This window comes from Siphateles boraxobius, unplaced genomic scaffold (assembly GCF_051911475.1).
Source record: "Siphateles boraxobius isolate OS27281-9 unplaced genomic scaffold, OSU_SipBor_1 19, whole genome shotgun sequence".
Lineage (NCBI taxonomy): Eukaryota > Metazoa > Chordata > Actinopteri > Cypriniformes > Leuciscidae > Siphateles > Siphateles boraxobius.
In genome coordinates, this window is record NW_027508799.1 from 22181034 (window position 1) to 22205596 (window position 24563).

Here is a 24563-nt window from a genome sequence, read left to right on the forward strand (position 1 = left end):
ATAGTTGGGATTATTCTATTTATCCATTTTATTGGAGACCTTTTTGAAGAATGTTGCTTTACTTGTTCTTTTTTTGAGAAAAAAAATTCTCACCCTCAAGTTGTTCCAAACCTGCATGAGTTTCTTTCTTCTGCTTAACACAAAAGAAGATATTTTGAAGATTGTTGGTAACCAAACAGATGACGGTAGCCATTGACTTCCGTAGTATTTTTTTTTTCCTACTATGGAAGTCAATGGGGTCCATCAACTGATATTTTTTTTTTTTTAAATATCTTCTTTTGTGTTCGCAGAAGAAAGAAACTCCTACATGTTTGGAGCAACTTGTGTAAATGATGACAACATTTTCTTTTTTGGGTGAACTATCATCTTAACTGAGACTTGAGTGTCTGTAGGTGTTTACGAGGCTGGTGTTTCGATTGCAATATTGAGATATTCAGTTTTATTTAGACTTTAGAAAATAAACGTGATTGCTCTCCTCACAATGTTTCTTGTTTTCCACTGGCATGTCTCTTATGTGTTTAGGAGGACTAGTGCATCTTTGAGTCTACATTCAGTATGAGTAAAATACTGATAAAATCAGATGCTCTAAGTCTTTTGCTCAAGTCGTATTGGAATTGGTGACTTGTAACTTGTAATGGAGTAATTTTTGCTATCTCTATTTTTCAGGTACTCTTTACACCTATGTATTTGAGATAAAAATGTGCTTAGTCTGTGCTTAGTCTGTTGTCATGTGACTTTACCATTTACTCTTTAATGATTTGATATTTTTTTATCATATTTGATGAAGTCATCTTCAATAGCTTTTGAGCTTCCCTTAATTTTAAGCTACAAATGACAAGTTGTTTGTTATCTTGCCATCTTCACTTCCTGAACAATAACTTCCTTTGTCGTACGGATAGTTATTCATTCACTGCTAGGAATTCGATTTATAATACGTATTACTCCAGAAAAAGTAAAACAACTTTATCTGCACATGTCTTTATTAGTAAAGGTTTGTCTCAAATGTGTGCTTTTTATTTGTTATGGTTTGTTATCAGGAAGGACATTGTATATTTTGGAAAACATTTGTTTTTTTATTTTAGAATAAAAATAGTGCACAAAAAATACATACTATTCAAAAAGAAAAAAGTACAAAAGGCACTGATAGTGAACTGATAAGAGTGTTTGTACAACATGTTCACCACAAATCCAATAATTTAGTTGAAATGACACATTGGCATAATCTAGAGCTAATTCATTCTGCATGCAGCACAGAATACAAAACCGCTACATGCTAAACCAAATGAATTCTTATATACATTGATTTTAAAGTTCTACATAGCGGAGGTTGATTCACTTCAGAACCTTGTCTCTGGTTTGGTGTCTGTTTCGACTTCCATTTTCATGTCCTGCAGAAAAAAGAGCAGTTTAACTTCAAACATCTCTTCAAAAAAAAGTAATAAACAATGGATGAAATATTCCTTTAAATAATTTATTTAATGCTTCATTTTAACAGGTTCAATCCAAGGTGTCTGTTGGGTCACATACTGGCATTTCTTGGATTGTCAACCCATTGGAGATGTTGCTGCCATTAATGTGTTGGTATTGGAAACTTCCTGAGACCTGTTTGCATGAGTTCAAATTAGAACTTTTGATCAAATATTAACTGTAACGTTTAATATTAACATGAATTAATATTTGAATGAACAAATGAAGCTTGTACGTTTTCCTTCACCTTCTCGCTCACAGTCATCGTTGGATGGGACTCATTAATGTAGAGCATTGCATCATGGATGGTCAAAAAGAAGATAGACGTCTTTATTTCATCATCAAAAAATTTACAGTCCTTCAGCTTCTCTATGATATACGCTGGAAACGACAAGTCAAAGGTTTGAGTTACTGCACAGTTTTATTATTACAGACCATTATGCTTCATTATAATAGCTGTGGCATTGCAGATAAGGGGTTACATTGTAAAATACACTACAAACCCTTTAACCTGAAGTCTAGAAGGAAATAAAGTACTTACGGTCACAGCCTACTATGTAAACATCAACATCAATTCGTATAAATTCCTTTAAGGCCTGCAAACAGTGTTTGTGGTTTATTAGATCTTTTTCAGATTAGAATTGAATGCATTGCACAGAGAAATACTAAGAGATTAGCAAAAATTATTAAATGTACACTTTGATTTCAGAATAAACCCAACTGCCTTACCGCTTGGAGACCCTTGATTGCAGATATATCCAGGAATGAAACCGCAGAGAAGTCCAGGACCAAACTGTGGATGTTCACAGGAGGGACTTGGATATTGGCAGGCAGTTCTGCGTTCCAGTTCACTTGGAATGGAAGATCCGAATAGTCGGTGGGCTTGTCTAGATCCTCCATGTTGCTTTCATCCTCTGACTCTTCAATGGGCATTGAACATGTGGCCTGTAGTCCGTTCTATAGCCGGAAGATATTGAAGTATAACTTTAGATAGATATCTAAATGATAAGATTGGTTCATTGAGTTTCAATTGAGTTTGCGTAATACAGCTACATTGCATAATAACATTTATTAAGAAGTCCTTGAGATCATTGCTTTCATGTTTTAAAACTTGACGACGTACAGATGTTAAGGTCAGCTCCCCTTTCTTTATCAGTTTCTTAATCTTCTTTAGGGCCTTGTTTCTCTTCCTCAGGATTCTCAGAGGATTAAAGCCCACCTGCATTAAAGTAAACAGGTTAGGTTGTGATAATGTCATCTGAGGTCTGGGTTATCACACTGAAACTACTACACTCACAGCGTCCTTCAGTTTGTCTCTGAAGAAATCGATGTTTGCGAAGAAAATTGGAGATGGGATTCTGAAAATCTTTACTCCCTCTGGCTCATAGATCTGTAGGAAATTCAGAAAGAAAGATATTGATAAGGCAAACTTGTTTCTTTCATTTATTTGCTTCTTTTCAAATGCTCTTCAATTTGTCCATATCTTTGCCCATCGTGCATAGACACACCAAGTAATCGATAAGTCACATTTTATATTTTAGAACATGCCAAGTCACATTTTATATTAGGCATCATTTACTGGTATGCTGACATTTAAAAAAAAATGTGTTAGGTACAATGTCATTGTGTTCATGTTCTATTGCAAAAAGACTTTTGCTGCTATTGAGGTGGGATATGGGTAAGGTTATGGACGGGGTATGGAGGTATGGGTAGGTTTAAGGGGTTAAGGGGGTAAGAGAAGGGTCAACAGTGTAATTATAGATGTAATTACAGAAATTAATGACAGCTGTAATTACATGTAATCACAATAAAAAAGTGATCAGCTGACTTAAAAAAGGTGGGGAAACCCGTTGTCTTACAATGAAGTAAATAACCTTGTGCCGTGCGTAATTAAAAAAATTAAGTGTATGTGAACTTGACAATTCCTTATAACTTATTTTTTTCAATTATGCATGAAACTTATTTACTTAATAATTTTAAGGCAGTTCATTTTAAGTTAAGTCAACTGATCACATTTTACAGTGTACAATGTAAAAACATAAATGATTAATTTAAATGTAAGTACATCGTACTAAAAGAGACTTCATGTAAAGTGGGACCAAAAATAGAAACAATGCATATTGCTTGTGTTACAGAATATGTACAAAGAGGATGCATCTGTTGGCGGACCTACATTGACATAGTCCTTGCGATCTCTGTAGATATCTGTTCCCGAGATATTAGCCAGGATACTGCAGCGTGGACTGAAGGTCAGAACAGATAAATAGATTATCAAAGGGATAACTGAATAGATTATAAGTGAGAATAGATATATGATAGTGATTTAGAAAAAAAACTTAACCGCATTTCTCTGTCTAAATCTCCCGGTTTCACGGACAAGGCTTAAGCTTAGTCGATGCAGACTAAAATGCACGTTTTAACTGAAAGCAACTTTCACTGGCATATCTTAAAATATGTCAATGCCATTGTTTTATCTCAAGATGCACACCAGTGTTTTTTCTAAGTCACATTTATAAAAGCAATTTAAATCTAATGCAACTAAGGCCTAATCCTGGCAAAATCTAAGCCTTGTCTGTGAAACCAGGCCAATATATCTTTTGAAGAAGCAATAAATATACCATATTCAAATTATTTTATTTTATCCAGATGAGTGGATCTGTCAACACTTACAACTGAGCCCTAAAGACCACAGTGAGAAGCTCCAGTCCAAGACCAATGGCAATTCCTATGTCCAGCCCTAGGAATATAGCTGCCAAACAGGTCCCTACCCAAACAATCTGGAGGACAACAACAGACCGCCTACAGAAATCAGAGATATACCACTTGACAGTTCACTTCTAAGGTGATTTATTTGGGATGTTATCTAAAATAAAATACTACAAGTTCAAAAAATGGATTCTTATTAAGAATCTTACATTTGAAATCTGTTTGTCTATTTTTTTTCTGAAATCCCTTCTTTGCATTTAGAGGGAGAGGTCAAAGGCTCTTACACAGTCAGGGCGGTCTTTCTTCCACAGGTAAGGAACTGTAACCACCTGCATCAACATCCCTTTCAGGTTCACGATCACCACTGCGCCCAACACCGACTGCAGTCACACACCAAACAACTACTTTAAACATTAAGCTCAAAGCTTTCTGTTATCAAAGTCAATATGTGCACGTTTAAAGGATTGAAATGATTTGTATTTGATTCCTACCTTTGGTAGAGGTTCCAGCAAAAACCCTATTCCCAAGATTACCACCAACACGATAATGGCAGAGAGGAAACCAGCTATCTGAAAAGTACAAATAAAAAAAAATAGCTAAAGATGAGATTTATAGACATTTATAATGTTACAAAAGATTTAATATTCAAATAAGTGCTATTCTTTTCAACTTTATATTCATTAATTAAAAATACTATGCAGCATAACGGTTTTTAACATTGATAATAATAATAATAATGAATGTTTCTTGAGCAGCAAATCCAAATATAAGAATGATTTCTAAAGGATCATGTGACACTGAATACTTGAGTAATGATGCTGAAAATTCAGCTTTGCCAACACGCAAATATATTAAAACAGAAAACAGTTATTTTAAATTATAATAATATTTAACAATTTTTACTGTTTTTACTGTATTTTTGATTAAATAAATGCAGCCTTGGCGAGCATCTCATTAACAAATCTTATCGACCCCAAACATTAGTGTGTGTGTGTGTTAGGAATAGGTTATTATATTTATGGCATGGTTTTGTTTATTCAATTATTTACCACATGTCTTAACTCTTTCTGAGCACTGGAGGCCAGTATTTCTCTGTGGCTGGAAAACAAATTCCCTAATTGAAATGCCACAGATGAAAAATTGCCTTATGTTCCAGCCAGTGAGAAAATCTTGCAAACAGTTTTACAGGGGTTGAACATCTGATCCTTGGAGCTGTTTACCTGTGTTTTTCCTCCGGTGCTTTCCTGAACTGCACTTCTGGAGAGAGCTGTACTGGCTACCAGAGACTTGAACGAACCTCCAAAGATGTTGCTTGCCCCAAATGCAATGAGTTCCTGCGTGATTATATGTGTTATTATAGACGTTCTTCCACTGACTGTTTGTCTTCTCACATTTTAGCTACATTTTAATGTGTGATATTATTCAGGGCTTACTTGATTTCCATCTATAACGTAGTCATGCTTTACAGAATAGACTTTAGCCACTGCAAAAGCCACGGCAAATCCCACAATAGCTATTGGGAAAGCCTCCACTGCTGTCATCTGGAAAATCTGCATGTCCGGAGCCATTGGGGACTCAAACCTGGACAGATGAAAATGAAATGAAATGAAAATGATTTTCCACTGCTCTGTTTGCTTTGTGTTTTGAAGCATAAACATTAGTTTTTGTTGCTTTATAATAATTATGCATAAAGAACCTTACATTTAAAAAATTTAACTTTTAAAATGCAACATTTGGAATTTTAGCCCATGAATGAAAACTGCGGATATCTAAATTTGACAAGATGATCTTTTTGCACCTATATGCATTTAAAACGTATAGCCTTTCGCTTCCTGGAAAATGGACCAAAAATATTGGTGACTCATTCTGCACTACAATTTTTTGTCCAATCAAATGTTGTCTAGAATGAGAATGCCCTGTCCCTCTATTTATTATTATTATTAATTAATTTTTTCAAGGGGCCCTTAAGTATGTCCCGCCCACAGAAAAAGAAATGTCATTGTGTCTTTAAATCATGGCTTTATTAGTACTGTTTTAAAATATTATGTAGATTGTGATGCTTACGTGTTTGGAATTTTCCCCACCACATCCACTCCGTGATTATCCCTGAAGTTGAACGCATAGGAGACGCCACAAGCTATGACGGTCTGTTGGGAAAAGTGCTTTAAACGATTTTTGAATGACATTTAATATTTGCTTTGAACACAAAATATTAGATTTATGGGACTTTTGTACTTAAGTAAGTGAATTATATGCACTTGAGCAAATATTAACTTATACAGATTTTGGCATGATAGTTTGTTAGATATGAAAATACACTGGTTGATAATCTTTATGATGTCATTTAAAGGAATAACATTAGTAATGCCACTGTCAAGGCTACAGAATAGATAAGGGTGACGGATACAGTACAGAAATAGGTTCCATCAACTCACCATTATCACTTCTATGGGAATGGGCACTGGTAACTTGGACTTAAATCTGTCGTTGATCTCCTTCACGCCCAACACCATCACCATCACCACAATTGAAGTGACCAGGTCATGAATATTTGTGGAGGTGATCTGGGTAAATACACTTTTAAGAGTCTGCAGATAAAACAAAGGACACAGATTGTTTTACAGGAGTCATTTTTCTCTATTGTCTACAATATGTTAGTTATAGTATATATGTATATGTCTGTGTATGTGTAATATATTCAATACACTGCTAACATGTTTGTTCTTCCCTAGTATTTTTGTTTTTGATTTGGAGTACAAATATCTAAACATTCTAAAAATCAAGATACATTTACTTGAGAAGCAAAATCACTTAAGATATTAAGTCTTGTTTTCTGAAAAAGTGTCAAACTGAAGTGTTTTTTCTTAAAACAACAGAAAAATCAGAAAAAGTTCAGAAAAATCAACTCAATACAAGTTTATTTTTCTGACTCCATAAGCAGATATTTTTATTTTTTTTTAGCATAAACTCACTTAATTTTCATTTTTCAGAAAATAAGACGATATCTATGTAATTTTGTTTCTCAAGTAAATGTATTTTGATTTAAGAATTGTTTGATATTTTTACTGGAAAACAAGACAAAAATAATTAGGAAGAACATTTTCTGCAGTGTTACATATATATTTGTGTGTGTGTGTGCGTGTGTGTTCATTCTTTTAATATAAATAAATATGATTTTAAATGAATGTATGGGTTTTAATTCAATATTGTTTTTAACTAGTATTATTTTTGTATTGTTTGTTGGATTTTAAAAGTGTAGAGATAAAGCTTTTGTTATGCAAGTTGAGCAAAATGGTTGTGACTGTAAGGAGCAGGAAAAGTGTCTTATGACCTACATATATAATTGCAAGTGGTCCGCTGAAACCCGGCACAGTCAGTCCTAGTACAAACTTGAGCTGAGAAATCAGGATGTGAACAGCAGCTGCCGTGGTGAATCCTGATATCAGAGTATCTGACAGGTACATGACAATGAAGCCCACCTGCAGAAGACCCATACCAAGCTGGAAATAAAGAGAATGAATATAAGCATCGATGTGATTGAAATTTGCTTTTAAGTTTAGAAATGAGAGGATGGAGGATGTACCTGGAATAAACCAACTAGGAAAGTGAGGGAGGCGGACACTAAGATCCTCTGTTCATCTTTCGTCAGGCCCTCAAAGGCAGTGATGTTGGCAGGCGGACCCTCATCGGGCACCAATCTAGTCACTACCGTGCCCACCATGAGACTCAATACAGGGAAAGATCCTGGTGTGAAGAACAACACATAATGGTGAGTATATTTACAGTATATCCAATGTCATCATAGACAGGCAGAAATGGATCTGTCTGATTTAAGTCCATCTATATTTTTATAATGTTTATTACACAGTATTATTATTGTTGTTGTATTTTTTGTGGTTTGAACCTGTGAAGCAAAATTTACGATACAATTGTTGTAGTTTTTGTTGTTTTTTGGGTGATTTGAATATGTTATTGAAGCATAGTTGTTACAAATATTATTGGTAACCCTTCCTTTTACAGTCCTGTTCCCAAAGTACATACTATGTACTTATTATAGTAATTACAATAACAGGGTAATAACTAGGTACTAACCCTGAACCTACCCTTAACCCATGTACTTACCTTATATTACCCAGTACTTTCTTTGGTAAGTACACGTAAGTTAACGCATTGTAAAAATAAGGATTATTACCCAGTACTTTCTTAGGTAAGTACACTGTGACTACACTTAAGTTAACGTACTGTAAAAGGAAGCGTTACCATATTATTTCTCCTTTTAAGCTGCACTTAGCAGAAAATAGCTGGCTGGGGATGGACACCGCGTGAACTGACTTCCCTTAGAGATACTTTGGTTGAGCACAATTGTGCCAAATCTAAATTAAAGGGTACAAACTACTCAATAAAAATTAATGTTGTTATAGCATTATATTTCAAAAGGGTTTTGCAAGAACTAGACAGATATTGGGCCCATTGCATAGACTTAGCCACTATGTTAAGACTTAGGCTTGGTTTCAAAGACACGGGTTAGATTAATCCAGGATAATGCCTTGGTTCATTTAGAACATCTAAGTTGCTTTTATAAACATGCCTTAGAAAAAACATATTTGCTGTGCATCTTGAGACAAAACAATGGCATTGACATTTAAGATAAGTCAGTACAAGTTGCTTTCAGTTAAAACACCACAAATATGCGTTTTAGTCCGGGACTAGTTTTAAACCTTGTCTGTGAAACCGGTGTATAAATGTTAAGTGCGTGTTAAGAACTAGTTTGACGAACTAGCAGTTAGGCAAAATGTTCAATTCAAATTAGATCCATCTATCTTTTTATGTAACTTTAAAAAAAAAAAAATTAGATGACTAACTTTTAAGACTAGTCTAAGCAGTTTATTCAACCGGCCACTGTCAGTGACACAATGTTGTTGGTCTCATTCGCACAACCTGCTCACAATAGTACTTACCCACTGAAATGTGTCTTGAGGTGCCCAGGAAAAAATAGAGGATGACTGGGAAAAAAGCAGCATACAGTCCATACCAGGTAGAGATGGATGCCAGCAAACTAAAGGCTAGACCTGAGGGGAAAATATTGATAAGTAGGCTATTAACCAAACCCTGGTAGCATAGTTATATAATATTTATCTGATCTGTGGATGCCCTCAATTAACTATTATCCCTCTTTTCAACACCCCAGTCACTATGTTCAACTTCTCTGTTATTTCATTTTTTGAAGTGTGTGGATGACATATGCAAAAGCAGTTCAGATGTTTGTTAGATGGTAAGAAAGGACATGTCAGGCTCTTAATAACATACAGTAATTGAGATTAATCAAAAATAGGAATGTACTAGCTCTATATACATATCTTAAACACGCTTCCTTTGCTCAATATGTACTTCTTTTCTGGGTTATCTTCTAATGATGTTTATCATTTCACCCACGGATCGCAGATAAATGCACTTTTCACTTATTTTGACACATTTCATATCACGTCATATCAGAGTTATCCCATAAAACAACTGCGTAGACACTCACATCAGTCACAAGCAATCACTAAATCAGTCACAGACCACGGTTTATAAAGATAAACTACATTCTTACGGCCTGATATCATAATTCATCTAATATCGTGAATCTATTTTTAGAGCTTATGTTATGAACGCTCATGTTGAGTAATAAGAGCTTTATAAGATGTTACCTTGTAGGACAGCAACCAGTCCAGTGCTGATGCCAGACACAATGTCATTCAACAGCCATTCTTTGATCGAGTAGATCCTTATCCATCCAATGATAGGCAGCAGAGAAACAGCAGCGTTCTTTGCGCGTTCTGAAGTACAACTAGCAAAACGATATGCAAACACTAAGGATCTTATTTGTCTTTTTTTGCACGCAATAACATGATATTTAATACATGACACAATGATGTCATTTAAGTTATTAAAAACAAAATTTCTTTATATATTTTTATTTTTCTCACAGCATATAAAATGCTATTACTGACTAAAAAAAGACTGACTGGCACTATCTTCTATATTTTGAACATATCCTTAATGCATTAATGAACATCTGGAAATGTATTAGTAGTAATAATAATAACATTATTTTTTATTATTATTAATAATAATAATAACATATTTTAATAAAGTATTAAATAAAATAAAAAGGAAAAGGAAAAAAAAAACCTAAACCGGTTTTATAAATTTCTGTGCACTGCTTAATAAATGTTCAAAGTTAAGTAGTGTACTTACGTGAAGTACTGTTTAAAATGGTCCAGCAATCTCTTGTGTTTCCGATAGACTTTTGCATGTTCATCTTCAAAGCCGTCTTCTGAGTATAGTGGTCTGTTCACCGCATACTTCTGCGTTGAGGGTCGGAGCATTGTGCGCCCGTAGAGCTGGGGGCAAAAATCCCACTGATCTGTGTGTGGTGACCAAATAAAATCAATTCATGAATATCTGCTCCAGCTCTGGTAACCGTCAAGCTGAATCTGTCGCATTTCTATTTATATTGGCAATCATGGAAATGATGTGTAAGATGGAGCTTTTTACACAAACGCACTACGAGTAAACATCATGCAACTATACAGTGTGAGTTCATGTGTTTGTTGATGAGTGTATAATGGTATGTGTGTGTAACATTCACATTTAGCCTGATATCTCTAAGATAGCTGTTTCTAAGGGATTTTACAAAATTTAAGATGCTTGACTCCTTGTACATGAACATATTCATTATAATTAGGCTTTTTGTCAGGAGTTCTATATTGTCATAATCTACAGTAGGGATCAGCAGCTCCAAATAACATTGAATCTTTTTTAACATTTAATACCAGCTATAACAATATCTTCAAAAAAATCAATAACTTTGTTTGAAAGTATATTTTTTTTGCCTTTATCTTTATTATATTATTGTTTACATCATAGTTAGTGTTTGCCTTCGATGTATGATTTTTTTTCCATGGTATTACCACACTTAAATTTATATGCACTGTTTAAACTTGGGGTCAGCGAGAGAATTTTTTTAATTTTTTTTAAGAAATGAATACTTGTATTCAGCAAGGATGCATCATTAAATTGATCAAATGTGACAGTAAAGACTTTCGCATTGTAAGAAAAATTATTTAAAATAAATGCTGTTCTTAAGAACTTTCTTTTCATCAAAGAATCCTGACAAAAATGTATCAAAGTTTTAAAAAAAAAAATTAAACAAACACACCTGTTTTCAACATTGATAATAATCAGAAATGTTTCTTGCGCAGCAAACCAGCGTTTTAGAATGATTTCTGAAGGATTATGTGACACTGACATGCTGAAAATTCAACTTTATTTATTAGGAATAAATCACATTTTAAAATACATTAAAATAGAAAATAGTTATTTTCAAGTGTAATAATATTTCACAATATTACTGTTTTTACTGTATTTTTTATCAAATAAATGCAGCCTTGGTGAGCAGAAGAGACTTCTTTCAAAAACATCCTTACAGACCCCAAACGTTGGAACAATAGTGTATTGTTTTAATCCTACCTGTTCTTATTTCAGTGGAGTATTTAATATTCCCAGTTTGCTGTCCCTGTGTTGCTTCAAAAGTTGCGGTGGTCTATCTGAGATCTTTAAAACCGTGTCCGTTTATAAATTGCTATACTTATCAATCATGTCTGTAATTATTAACAGTTATCAAGATACCTTCTTCACATTGCCAGCAACATCTTCTCTTATCCCTGACCATTGTTCTTTCTGATAAAAACTTGGCAAAAGCCATCCGCTTATCGATTTCTTCCTATCATCTCCTCACCTCATATTGAAAAATCTTTTGATACTGCAAATATAATGTTCCAACTATTCATTTGTTCTTTTTCTATTGTGTTAAAAAATGATAATCTAAAAGTAAAAAGTGTATATCATGTATTGATATTAGAGCTTTTTATTTATATTATTTATTATTTATATAATATATATATATATATATATTGGTCAAAACAGCATTTCAGTCATGGCAAACTAATTGATAATGTATATTATCAGCTATGACGCCAACAACACCTGTTGACCTAGTTATTGTGTATATATGCTGCATTCACAGAATGGCGTTCTATTATTGTTTACATGTCATATCCTGACGCCCTAATGAATTCAATGCTGAATGAAAGTACAATTTGTACAGTCTGAAGATTCGTTCTTTGAACGGCAAACTACCTGTTACCTGGAATGAACTCATGCAAAATCAATCAGGAAAGTTCTTTTTTAATGACACATCATTTATTGTAATTCTGAGAGTCATTTAGCTTGTGGTTTCATTCTCATGTGATTCTCTGGAAAACATTGCATCCTCCTTTTATAAATTCTTTTCATTCTATCCAAATTACTTCCATATCTTTAACTGCGTATTATGTCACATTCATATATTTATCACTATGCTATTTTTGTTGCTTCAATGGTCGGCATTCAGAACCTTTGGATGCGGGTGTCTTGTGTGTGAGTGTACACTTCAAAAATAGTAGTAATTTTTTATTTAAAAAAAATGTATGAGTAAAAACCTGTTAATCACCTGTATAAAATATAAAACACAATACATTTAATTTGATTTAATTCATAATATTGTTTAAAAAAAAGGGAAAAAGGAAAAAAAAGTATAAATTACCTTATCATTCTCATATAACATTTGATTTTCTAAAGAAATATGTAGGCTTTTACGGTATTGTTAAAATTATATAAAGAGTACATAGTGATGGAAAAAATATGAGACGGGAGGAAAAAATATCAATGCTTTTGTGTTCTCTCGCAAAAGTTTTGCGTTCCCTCTAGAAACTTAAAGCAAGGTTTCTCAGGGAAACGCAAATGCATTGACGAAATTTTTCCTACCATCTCATATATTTTTTCCCATTACCATTTCCCTTTAGTGGCTCCATATTTTTTATAAGTAAAACTTAACAACCTCCTTGAAGTTCCTGTGAGAAGCAAGTAAAGACTTTATATTAAAAGTACCACCTTTATAATTATCAGTATATTAACAAACCAGTTTAAATTGCTCAAATAAGTTTGTATTGAAGATGAAGAAGAATTCAAAATAAACCATTTTTAATCAAACACGCAGGAGATTTCAGGAGCAAAACAATAGAACGCTAACCACATAAAACGCAAAAGATAACTGACAAGAAGAAACTAAAACACAGGGCCTCAACATGCAGGGGTTAACAAGAAAACTAAATGAACAACAGGTAAACTAAATCAGTATAACCAACTGGTTCACACTAGGAAACTATTTCAACATACAATAACAGGGAAGAGGAACAGAACAGAACCAAAACACAATAAAATCAAACTTTTAAAGGTATATTAACATTATATTGTTGAGTGACATAATACAGTTAGGGAATACAGTTTGTAAAATACAGTCAACAAAATGTCAAGTTATACATTTTCAACCCTATTTCTTATGGATTAGTTATGTATTGTGTATGTTTTGTTGTTTGCTATTATTTCTCCAGAAGTAAATATTTGGTCATCATGTCCTAATCAAATTTGTGAATGAGAAGATCCAGCCCTTCTCTTACATCTGAACCTGCAGCTTTTGTCATCAAATTAGTTCGCCTCTGTTTTCTTCAGGTCCAGAAGCTTGCATCAGAACTGGCAGCTCTTTTATATCAGAGGTTTGAGATGCGTCTGCTGCACTGAAGACTACATTTATGATATTCCAATGTGAGCTGAGGTACAACCACTTTTTATCAGTAAAATTATATGAGTGAAAGGATGTGCTTGATATCTTTGGTTATATTCCAACTTGGTGATCTACATTGATATGTATGTTGACCACACACACTCTACATACAGTATATGTATATATATATATATATATAATACAGTAATATTGTGAAATATTATTGCAATTTAAAATAACTATTTTCTATTTTAATGTATTTCAAAATAGTATTTATTCCTAATAAATAAAGCTTAATTTTCAACATTATTACTCCAGTCTTCAAAGTCAAATTCTTATATGATGATCTGCTGCTCAAAAAACATGTCTTATTATTACCGATGTTGCAAACAGCTGTACTAATATTTATGGATTCTTTAAAGAATAGAAGGTTCAGAAGAACAGCCTTGATTATACATTATAAATGTATTTTCTGTCACTTTTAATCATTTTAATGCATCCCTCCTGAGTAAAAGCATTATTTCTTTTTATTAAATCATACAGAATACACATGAGACAGTAACATTTACATCCTATATATATATATATATATATATATATATAATAACATTTTATACTTAATATAAATTATATTGAATATACATTTTATGTTTGTCCTAATTTAAATGTCATTTTTTTTGTCCTTTGTGTATTGTTATCATTGCATTTTCTATGTGTCATCATGAAGGGAAAAATAATTTATCAGTACACTAGATTTTTACAGCATAGACTTTACACCTTGAGCCATAATAATTATCAAAGAGATCACTGTGCGATCTTCGTAGATAATGTGGCAATCCTGACCTCAGTCATTAATCAATCTATTTTAACTTTCCCTGACGTTAGCCCACGACACACATTACAACATAAATCTTGCATTAACAATGAAATAGTCATACATTTATTAGGAAAGGTGTGTTCGTGACGTAGAGGCGAACTTTTGATTCTGTGATTTATGCCTAAATTATGTGTCAGCTTCTGTTAACCCCTTACTGTTAATCTTTTACTGTGCATTCTCATGTTAAGTTGAATTATACTCTAATACAAAAACTAAAGATCATAGAGATGTGTGAACGTACCTTAGAAAGCCAGAGTCAGTCAGTCAGTGAGAAGTCAGGGATGTGTGTGTTTCAGGCACCCATGTCCTTGTGTGTTTAATGCGCTCAGCTACTGTTACTAAATGTTTAAAGTACACAGAAGACCTCCAGATAGAGCAACACAGGAATGTCAACAGAAATTAAACAAGTGCTTTTTTGTTGAGCTTGTAATTAGTTTCATCTTAGGTAAACAGGCAGGTCTATCTATCCCCTTCTGTGTATGTGTGTGGAAAATTCCCAACATTTTATAGAGAAGATGGTCTAGACTGGTCAATTTTTTTCATGCATCATGTTTAACACTGTTTAGCAAAATTGGACGTGTGCCATTTAGCCCAGGTCTGTTTGCTTTGAGGTCAGAGCAAACAGACATGTTGACAAAATTCACTTTTTAGCATTTAAACTTTAAACTTGGTTCTTTAAAAAAAAAAGTAATTTTATATACTCCACCCCAACTTCTTGTTTTAATAGGAAATACATCAACACAAAAAGAAAACATTATATTTGACTCGCTCGGATTGACATTACTCATAATGTGTCACAAACCCCCCCAAAATAGTAGGTAACAGAGCTTTTTTAAGTTTCTGACCACAGTGACATCCCAAGACCAAATCAGGGTTAGCAGACTAATAAAGCCCACAGACACTAAAATGTTATTTCCCAGGTGATTTATTTACAAATATTAAATGTTCTTCTGCTTTAAGAATTTCAGTGAACAGTTATTAACAAGAAATATGTTTGTTTTGTCAAAAAGAGGCTTCTTCTGCTGTCCATACTGATGAACAGGCCTCCATGGGATGAACATCCTGTATTGTTATTGGCATTTGCCTCAAAAATAAGGGTGTAAAAATGAAAGCACTTAATGTTTTTTAGCTTCAGTTGTTTTGTTATTTTTCTATACTCCACCCCAACTTCTTGTTTTAATAGGAAATACATCAACACAGGAAGAAAACATTATATTTGACTCGCTCGGTTTGACATTACTCATAATGTGTCACAAACCCCCCCCCAAAATAGTAGGTAACAGAGCTTTTTTAAGTTTCTGACCACTGTGACATCCCAAGACCAAATCAGGGTTAGCAGACTAATAAAGCACACAGAAACTAAAATGTTATTTCCCAGGTGATTTATTTACAAATATTAAATGTTCTTCTGCTTTAAGAATTTCAGTGAACAGTTATTAATAAGTAATATGTTTGTTTTGTCAAAAAGAGCCTTCTTCTGCTGTCCATACTGATGAACAGGCCTCCACGGGATGAACATCCTGTATTGTTATTGGCATTTGCCTCAAAAATAAGGCTGTAAAAATGAAAGCACTTAATGTTTTTTAACTTCAGTTGTTTTGTTATTTTTCTAGTTCAGATGTGGAAGGACATGATGAACAAGACTGCGAGCTTTCTTCCTTCTTAGCTCCACTTTCAATCCTCTCAAGACAAAGGTAAACGTCTCCTGACTCATTATCAGCAAATGAATAAGAAGACAATGATTGTCTTTCCCAGTGTCTCTGAATACTGGGAGTTTTTCTCAGTTTGAAAGTCCATGAATAGCCTAGACATGCAAGAGAAACACTTGTTTGGTGGGTTGCTGATTTGAGTTACTGTATTTGATAATATAAAAATGTGGGATGCTCACCAAATGTTGATTGTCATAGGTCTCAATCAGGTCCTCTTCTTCAGTAAATGGAAGTGGCTCTTTGTCATCTTGCAACTGTGAAATCTTAACATATAAACAGTCTCTTCAGAATGCCATACTACATACTAATCATATTACTTTTACAGTATGTACACTGTGTACTGTATTGCGAATTTCTATATGCACAGAATACTCAGATGAGCTGATACATATGTAAAAATGAGCACTACTGTTCAAAAGTTTGGGGTTGGTAAGATATATTTTTTAAAGAAGTGTAAATAGTGTACATAAATATGTATAAAAATACAGTAAAAACTGTAATATCTTGAAATCTTTTTAGAATTTAAAATAGTTTTTTATTTAAATATAAAATGTAATTTATTCAAGTGATTGAAGCGTTGAATTTTCAGCAGCCATTACTCCAATCTTTAGTGTCACATGATTTATTACTTAGAATTTCTTGTTATCAATGTTGAAAACGATTTGATATTGCTATTTGATATTTTTGTGCAAACTGTGATACTTTTTTGATGAATAGAAAGTTCAAAAGAACAACATTTATTTGAAATAGAAATCTTTTATAACATTGTAATGTCTTTAATGCTAATCAATTCACTGCATACTTCCTGAATAAAAGTACAAATTTACAACAACAATCCAGTATCCAGTACAATAGTATTCCATTCTGAACAAAAACATTGTGTTGCATCATGTTGCAACCGACCACTTTAACTTGCCATTGTATTTATAGAGGGGTTTGATTTTTTTCCACAGCACATGCCGAAACATTCTTACTGTATTGTTACCATTTTCATTAGCCATTATTAATAAATAACTAGGAGAATAACGAGGTGAAATAAATGGAAAATGATTAGCGCTGCAACCCTATCATAAATTAATATCATGATAACAAATACCGTTACTGTTATTATCAAGCAGCATAAAAGTTTTGTACAACTGAAATAACTAGAAGCGGACGACACCGGAAGCCATGCACATTCAAGTTACAAATGCCCGCACCCTCTCTTACATTTAAAATAAGGTGGATAAACCTTTTTACTAGCCACCTCCCAAATGTATGTTATCGCCAAGTTAGGCCAGAGCTATTAGCAGCTTTATTAGGAGGCAATTTACACATGGAACTGCTGTCATGTCGAAGAACTACACTACACTACAGCATTCCCCATGTTGCAAAAAAGAATTTGCAGTGAGAACACAAAATATTCTGTCTATTCAGTCTCTCTTTTCAAGCTGAAAATCAAATTAATGTTATTAATTCTACCTTCCCAGCTAATGGATCCTGCTCATTTCCACTGGGGGTTTCCAGCTGGATGGAGAGAATGGCGTCATGGACCGAGAGGAAGAGAAGGTCTCTGGTAACCTCCTCATCAAAGAAGGACAGGGCCTCCATTCTCCTGACAAGCTCACCTGTGACACGAGGATCCTTTAGGTTATTCACTGTTTCCAAACCTGCCATTATCAGGCTGGAGTTTGGCACAGCTTGTATCAACATGTTGTTATAGAACCAGGCCTTACCATCACAGCCTGCGATATAGACGCTAACCCCAATTCGTATGAATTCCTTTACGACCTGCGAAGATGGGAAAATGACGAATTAGCTACTTCTTAAATGAATACTTACAGCGACATGGTATTCCAAACTTTTCTTATGTATAAGAATGTTTTAAATGCTTTTGTCAATACAATGTGGTTAAAAACAACACTGGATCCCATTGACTTTCATTGTATGGATGGACATTTGTGTTCTGTAGAAGATAGAAAGTCATACAGCTTTGGAATGATGTGAGGGTCACCATCAGATTTTGGCTACGCAATATGGCAATAAAACCATGACAGCAAAGAGCAATAAAGATGGCGCACCAGTTTGAGGGACTTTGCTGCTACCACGTCCAGGAACGAGACTGCTGAGAAGTCCACAACCAGGCTGTGAATATGAACCCTGGGCACTGACACACCGACAGGCAGCTCAGACCTCCAGTCTACCTGGACCTTCACCTCTGAATCTGGCTGAGACGCCCCCTTCTCCAGCTCAGGACCCTGCTCGTTTTCAAAGGCTTTGTTTTCTACTCCCAGTGAGGTCACTGGTACCAAACCATTCTGTGAAGGACATCAGATATGCATGAAATCAGGTCAGTGAAAATAGGCTTTAAATTGCAATGAATTGCTAAAAGTTTTAAACGTATGAAACGTACAGTGTTGCAAATACTTTGTTGAGAACCGCGCAAAGTACCTCTGTAGCTTGTAGTTTTCCTTTTTTAACGAGCTTGTGAATCTGTTTCAAAGCTTTGATTCTTTTCTTGAACACCCGCACTGCATCAAACCCCACCTGTAAGAATCACCATAAAACTTTGCTAAGCGTTAAAGAACACCACACATTTTTTCAAACCACAAATCATGTCTTAAACATTAGTTCATTTCAGATTTTCTGAATTTAGAATTTGAGCAAAAAGTAAACTTACCTCATCTCTCAACCTTTCTTTGAAGTAATCAATATTTGCAAAATAAATGGGTGATTTGCACTTGAAAATCTTAATCCCAGGAATTTCTTCAACCTGAAAATTTCGTGAAATACCTTGTTATTTTAGATAACGATAAGCATGAATTGTAGTAAGTAATAAAAAAAATTAGCATCTTACATTTTTGTAGTCTTTCATGTTTTTGTAGATATCAGTGTTTGGGACATTTCCAAGGCTGGCACAAGAAGGGCTGAATTAAAACGAGAGAGGTCTTATTAAGACTTATGTTTCGCAATTTATTCTGTCTAATTTCTATTTCACAGTAATTATTCTCTAATAATTCTTGAAATTATGTTAAATGTTACAAAACAAGTATTTATATGATGCCCTTATTGTTGACAATATTTAAAATCATAGTTTGAGTTATATCATAAACATCAATCAGCCCTATTATACATTTGTAAAGAAATATACCCAAACACCCTGAAAGAAACAAAATAATAAAAAAATAATAAAAAACGGTTGAGTTTGCTTTGTCAAATAACAATTGTAACCGTTTTTTTGTACACTGGTTGTGGTTGAGGAGAGACCTCTGATCCTTTTTTAAATCTAAAAAAAGTGCTATAAAATACTTCATTCATTCATTCAGTAAGTACATTACTGTCAAGCACACTTAAATGTCCTAAAAACTTTGCTACTTACAACTGTGTTCTGACCACCACTGTGCCCATCTCAAACACCAGACCAGCCAGCAGGCCCACATCTAAACCCAGCACGATGGAGGCCAGGCAAGTAGCTATCCAGATGAGCTGCAGATGAATGAGGATTCACATGCACTCATTTCAGACACAGACTGCTAGTATATAATCTAATTTTATACAAATAAACCAAAATGATTCACATGATTCCATTTGTTAACTAAATGTTATAATGACCTCAAAACACAATTAGCTTAGAGAAACTCTTGTACACAGTCATGCATATCTTATTTTTTTATGTTTTTTAATGTTATCTTATGCTGGTAGCACTCATTCTGTTCATTTATTAGTCTTGTGATGGTACTTACACAGTCTGTCCTGTTCTGTCTCCAGAGTACAGGCACTTCAGAGATCTGCATTAACATGCCCTTCAGGTTGGCTATAACAATGGCAGCTAGCACTGACTGCAGGACAGAGAAGGATTGAGTTGCGTGAAGTATTTTGGCTGTATTCATTGTAGTTAAAGACATTGTGAACTGTTTTTTTTATATTAAAACATTTGGTTCCTCTACCCCACCTTCTGCAGAGGCTGAAGAAAGGGCCCAAGGGCCAAGATCACGATCATCACCATCAGAGCTGAGATGATACCAGCAACCTGCAACAATGAGAAGAGAGAACCGTTAAATGTGGATAGTAGTAATGTTACACGCACACACACGCACACACACACACACACACACACACACACACACACACACACACACACACACACACACACACACACACACACACACACACACACACACACACACACACACACATACACACACACACACACACACACACACACACACACATACACACATTCTTGTACATCTATCTTTGTGAGGACATTCATTGAGACAATGCAATCTCTAACTCCTTACCCTAACCCTACCCATCTCAACTAAGTGCCTAACGTGAACCCTTAACCTAATCCTTAAAACCAAGTCTTGACCCTCAAATAGGCCTTTAAAGGGATCTCAGAAAGTGAGAACTGGCCAAAATGTCCTCACTTTACTCTCTTTGTCCTCACACCAATGGCCTAAAACTCAAATTGGTACTCGCAAAGATAGTTGTGTACACACACACACACACACACACACACACACACACACACACACACACACACACACACACACACACACACACACGTGTTAATGTGGGAGTAAGAGAATGTGCATTTTACCTGACTCTTCCCCCCTGTGCTTTCCTGTACTGCAGTCCGTGACAGTGCAGTGCTGGCCACAAAGCTGGATAAACATCCTCCGAAAATGTTGCTGACGCCAAAAGCTATCAGCTCCTAATGAGATTAAAGGTGTAGTAAGCCAGATCAAGTGGTTTATAATCAGTTTGCTAGAATTAAACACCAGCAATGGAGGCTTTACCCTACAAAAAGAAAAATCCTAGATTCGAAGACAAATCTGCATGCAAATAAATTTAAAACTGACACCTAATTCGAATCTTTGAGGTTTTGTTTTGTTTACAGTGCTCAAAAAATAAAATTATATGCTGCACTGCCGGGTTTACAAATTATATCAGCCGCTGTTGCAAACTCAAATTTGTTCTGTTCTGGCAGGTGAAAGTGACCTTAAAAGACCAACTCGTTCTTTCTGTCTCTCCCTCGCGTTACTGTAATTTCTCCATCTGTGGGAGAGTGTTGGGCTTACCCTTTTTGTACTTCACACTCACACAAGCACCCTTGCAAATTTACTTCCCCAGTACTTGTTAATGGCACATTTCATTAAAGAAAGCAGTAGTTCTCAGTTGGTTTTGACACATTCGAAGCAGAAAACGCACAATGGCACAAACCATTTAAGTGTTATAATGTACTTTACTTTGTATGACTGTATGGTTCATGCTTTTAGCATTGTGGACCCACTATCCATCAGAAAAAAGCATACTTGCAATGTCAGAGACACATGCACACACTATTTTTGTATACCTGGTTGCCATCAACTGTGTAATCATGTTTTGCAGCATAGACTTTTGCCACTGAGACTGCAACTGCATAACCAACCACTGCTGTAGAAAAACTAGAGCCCAAAATATTCCCGATAAGTGCTATATTTGGTGGCTGTGCCGGTGCAAACCTGTGGAGAAACAAGCAGACACATAGTCAGTAGTTACACACGGTTCTGTACACTGTACTTGTACTGTGAGCCTTTGTATGTATGCTGTCTTCTCTGAGTGATGTAGGTAGGATGTAATAATAACCATTTCATGTTATTATTGGACAAGGCTTTCAAAACTGTCTGTCAGTGTCATTGTTCTGGAGATAACATTTCTGTTGAAAATCTTTACAGGGACCATAATAATAGTATGTCAATATGAAGTGACTGAATGTGCACCCAGCCCTCATCAGGAAGCAGGAAGTGCCACAGGAAGTGCTCTTACCCCCTGGGGAGGCTGTGGACAATGCTGGCGCCGTACTGGGACTTCAGGTCCATCACATGAGAGATTGCAGAAGCTATCACTGTCTATCAGATCGAAAGAGTGAAAGGTAATGGCAATCATTATTTAAAAAACAAAAATCATCAAATGTCCGAGAATAAGGGCTTAGTTTGCAGTTTAAGAATTGTATAGGACAATTGTGGGAAAACTGTACATACCACAATCACTTCTATGGGAATCGGCAGTGGGATTTTATGCTGACATTTTGTGTTGATCTCTTTCACAGCCATAACAATGAAGATTGTTAGTAATCCAGCGATCAGGTCTGCAATGTTCGTTTGGTTGATGTTCCTACCTACATCAATAAGAGTCTAGATGTGGAGAATTTTTTAAAATAATTCAGTGTAATAATAATATAATATTAATTATTTTTTTTATTTATAATTAATAATAATAATAATTATTATCATCATCATTATTTAATTAAAATATCATTATATATTTTTGTTACGTAAACTTTATGTAAATTGCAGAAATAAAATATAGCAAAGCAAAAATAAAAAAATATTGGAAAAAACTATATATATATATATATATATATATATATATATGCAAGTTCTTTAAGCTGAGATAGGTGTGTTTGTGATATTAATAAGATATTTGTAAGAGACTCACATAAGCAAAGGAGAAGAATCCATTATGGTTGTGGGTAGGAACAGACAGGAGGGTTTTAATCTGAGATATGAAGACATGAAAGGCAGCAGCAGTGGTGAAGCCGCCCACCAGTGGGTCTGAGAGATACCTGACTAGAAAGCCCACCTGCATCAGCCCCATAGCCACCTGAGAATAAGCAAAACAAATTTGAGTTGCAGCACACCACCTTGATATTAAATGATAATGCTGTCTGATACATTTCTACAAATGTGCAGGTATCGCTTTATGATAAAAACCCTTCCCGCCTCCAATATGCTTGAGGTATGCAATTATACAAATGAAATATTACAATAATGAAATATGTAAATTGTTTATTTTAGCTGTAACATAATTTTGAAAGTTGTGACTTTACCTGGAATAATCCAACCAACATTGTCATAGTACAAGCCACTATGATTCTCTCGGCCTCTCTGGCCTCTACATCCACCTCCATTAATCTTTCATCTGTCACTGTCTCATTCACAGCTGTTATGTTCACTGAACGCAGAAAGTGCTCATCGGGTGCTAAGGTCAAAACTACAGAGCCCACCATCAGACATGTGACTGGGAATGGACCTAAATGGCGTATAGATGCAAATAAGAGAATTTCAAGAAAATGTTGCATACTACTCTTACCATTTATTCTATATGCATAAAATATGCTTACTACATGTGCAGTAATCAGTGCACACTGGTACAGAATACTGTACCAAACTTGAACTTCCATTATAAATTAACCAAAAGTAATATTATATATATGTTTTAACAATTAAGAATTTTTTTTTTGATAAGAAATGTAAAATTACGAGATGCCATTCTTACAGGATAAAACATGCAATTTATCAAGATCACATAATGTAGTAGTAGCTACTGTGTTAAGCATTTAACGCTACATACCGTATTGCATACTGTTTTGCATTAAATGGTAAGTCGTATTCAGTAAGCAGTATAGTAGTATATTATATTTGATACCACTTGGAATATTTATTAATAAAGACATAGACGTACCCACAGAGATGTGTCTGGATGTTCCCAGCACAAAGTATGTGAGAATTGGAAAAAACGCAGAGTAGAGTCCATAGACTGGTGCTACAGAGGCCAGCAATGCATAAGCCACACCTGTTTAACAATAGAAAGCAATTACATATTGAAAGTAGCATCATTGCAGTATTAAGTTAATATGGTGTTTTGTTCACAGTCTATCTTACCTTGTAAACAGCAAACTAGACCTGTGGTGACTCCAGAGACAACATCACTGGGTAACCATTGCTTGACTGGGTATTTAGGAAGCCAATCTAGAATTGGCAGAAGTCCCTTTATCTTCTGAACAGCCCATTTATCGGTGCATCTGTGGAAAATTCAATTAATATCACAATGCAGATGAAAACACTAGATGTGAGTTCCACATTTACTCACCGGCAGGTTCTGCTCAGCCGTTCTCGTAAACTCTGGATCTCTTGGTCTCGTCTCTCATGGACCTGGTCAAAGACGCGGTTTGAGTAGATACAGCGTGACACGAGGTAATCTTTTTCATGAAAACACTCATCCATCATATTGCCTGATGGTTTATCTGTAAATTCTTGTGTGTTGTATCTTATCTGTTAGAGAAAAAAGCAGATTTATTAGATTTCAGATTCATTTGGATTTGCTGTTTCCTGAGGGTTATGCATAAATTAGT

The 24563-nt window shown here is 34.7% G+C and overlaps 1 protein-coding gene across 1 annotated transcript; it reads right to left on the reverse strand.

The window, feature by feature from the left end:
• Window positions 1–1191: 1191 nt before the first annotated feature.
• slc26a4 (solute carrier family 26 member 4) lies at window positions 1192–24474 on the reverse strand. Its single transcript, XM_077233779.1, has 40 exons — window positions 24302–24474; window positions 24094–24233; window positions 23894–24004; window positions 23259–23461; window positions 22868–23032; window positions 22411–22563; window positions 22196–22278; window positions 21744–21891; window positions 20988–21101; window positions 20337–20414; window positions 20128–20223; window positions 19764–19870; window positions 19242–19311; window positions 19065–19157; window positions 18836–18931; window positions 18466–18702; window positions 18121–18175; window positions 17867–18012; window positions 16585–16668; window positions 16479–16500; window positions 10414–10582; window positions 9864–10003; window positions 9132–9242; window positions 7757–7917; window positions 7509–7673; window positions 6609–6761; window positions 6238–6320; window positions 5607–5754; window positions 5394–5507; window positions 4665–4742; window positions 4458–4553; window positions 4138–4244; window positions 3641–3710; window positions 2765–2857; window positions 2591–2686; window positions 2197–2424; window positions 2009–2063; window positions 1715–1848; window positions 1528–1602; window positions 1192–1388 (listed from the first exon to the last, which is right to left on the reverse strand). The coding sequence occupies exons 1-40, from the start codon at window positions 24436–24438 to the stop codon at window positions 1338–1340; spliced, it is 4665 nt and encodes a 1554-aa protein (XP_077089894.1). The 5' UTR covers window positions 24439–24474; the 3' UTR covers window positions 1192–1337.
• Between the last annotated feature and the right edge of the window lie 89 nt (window positions 24475–24563).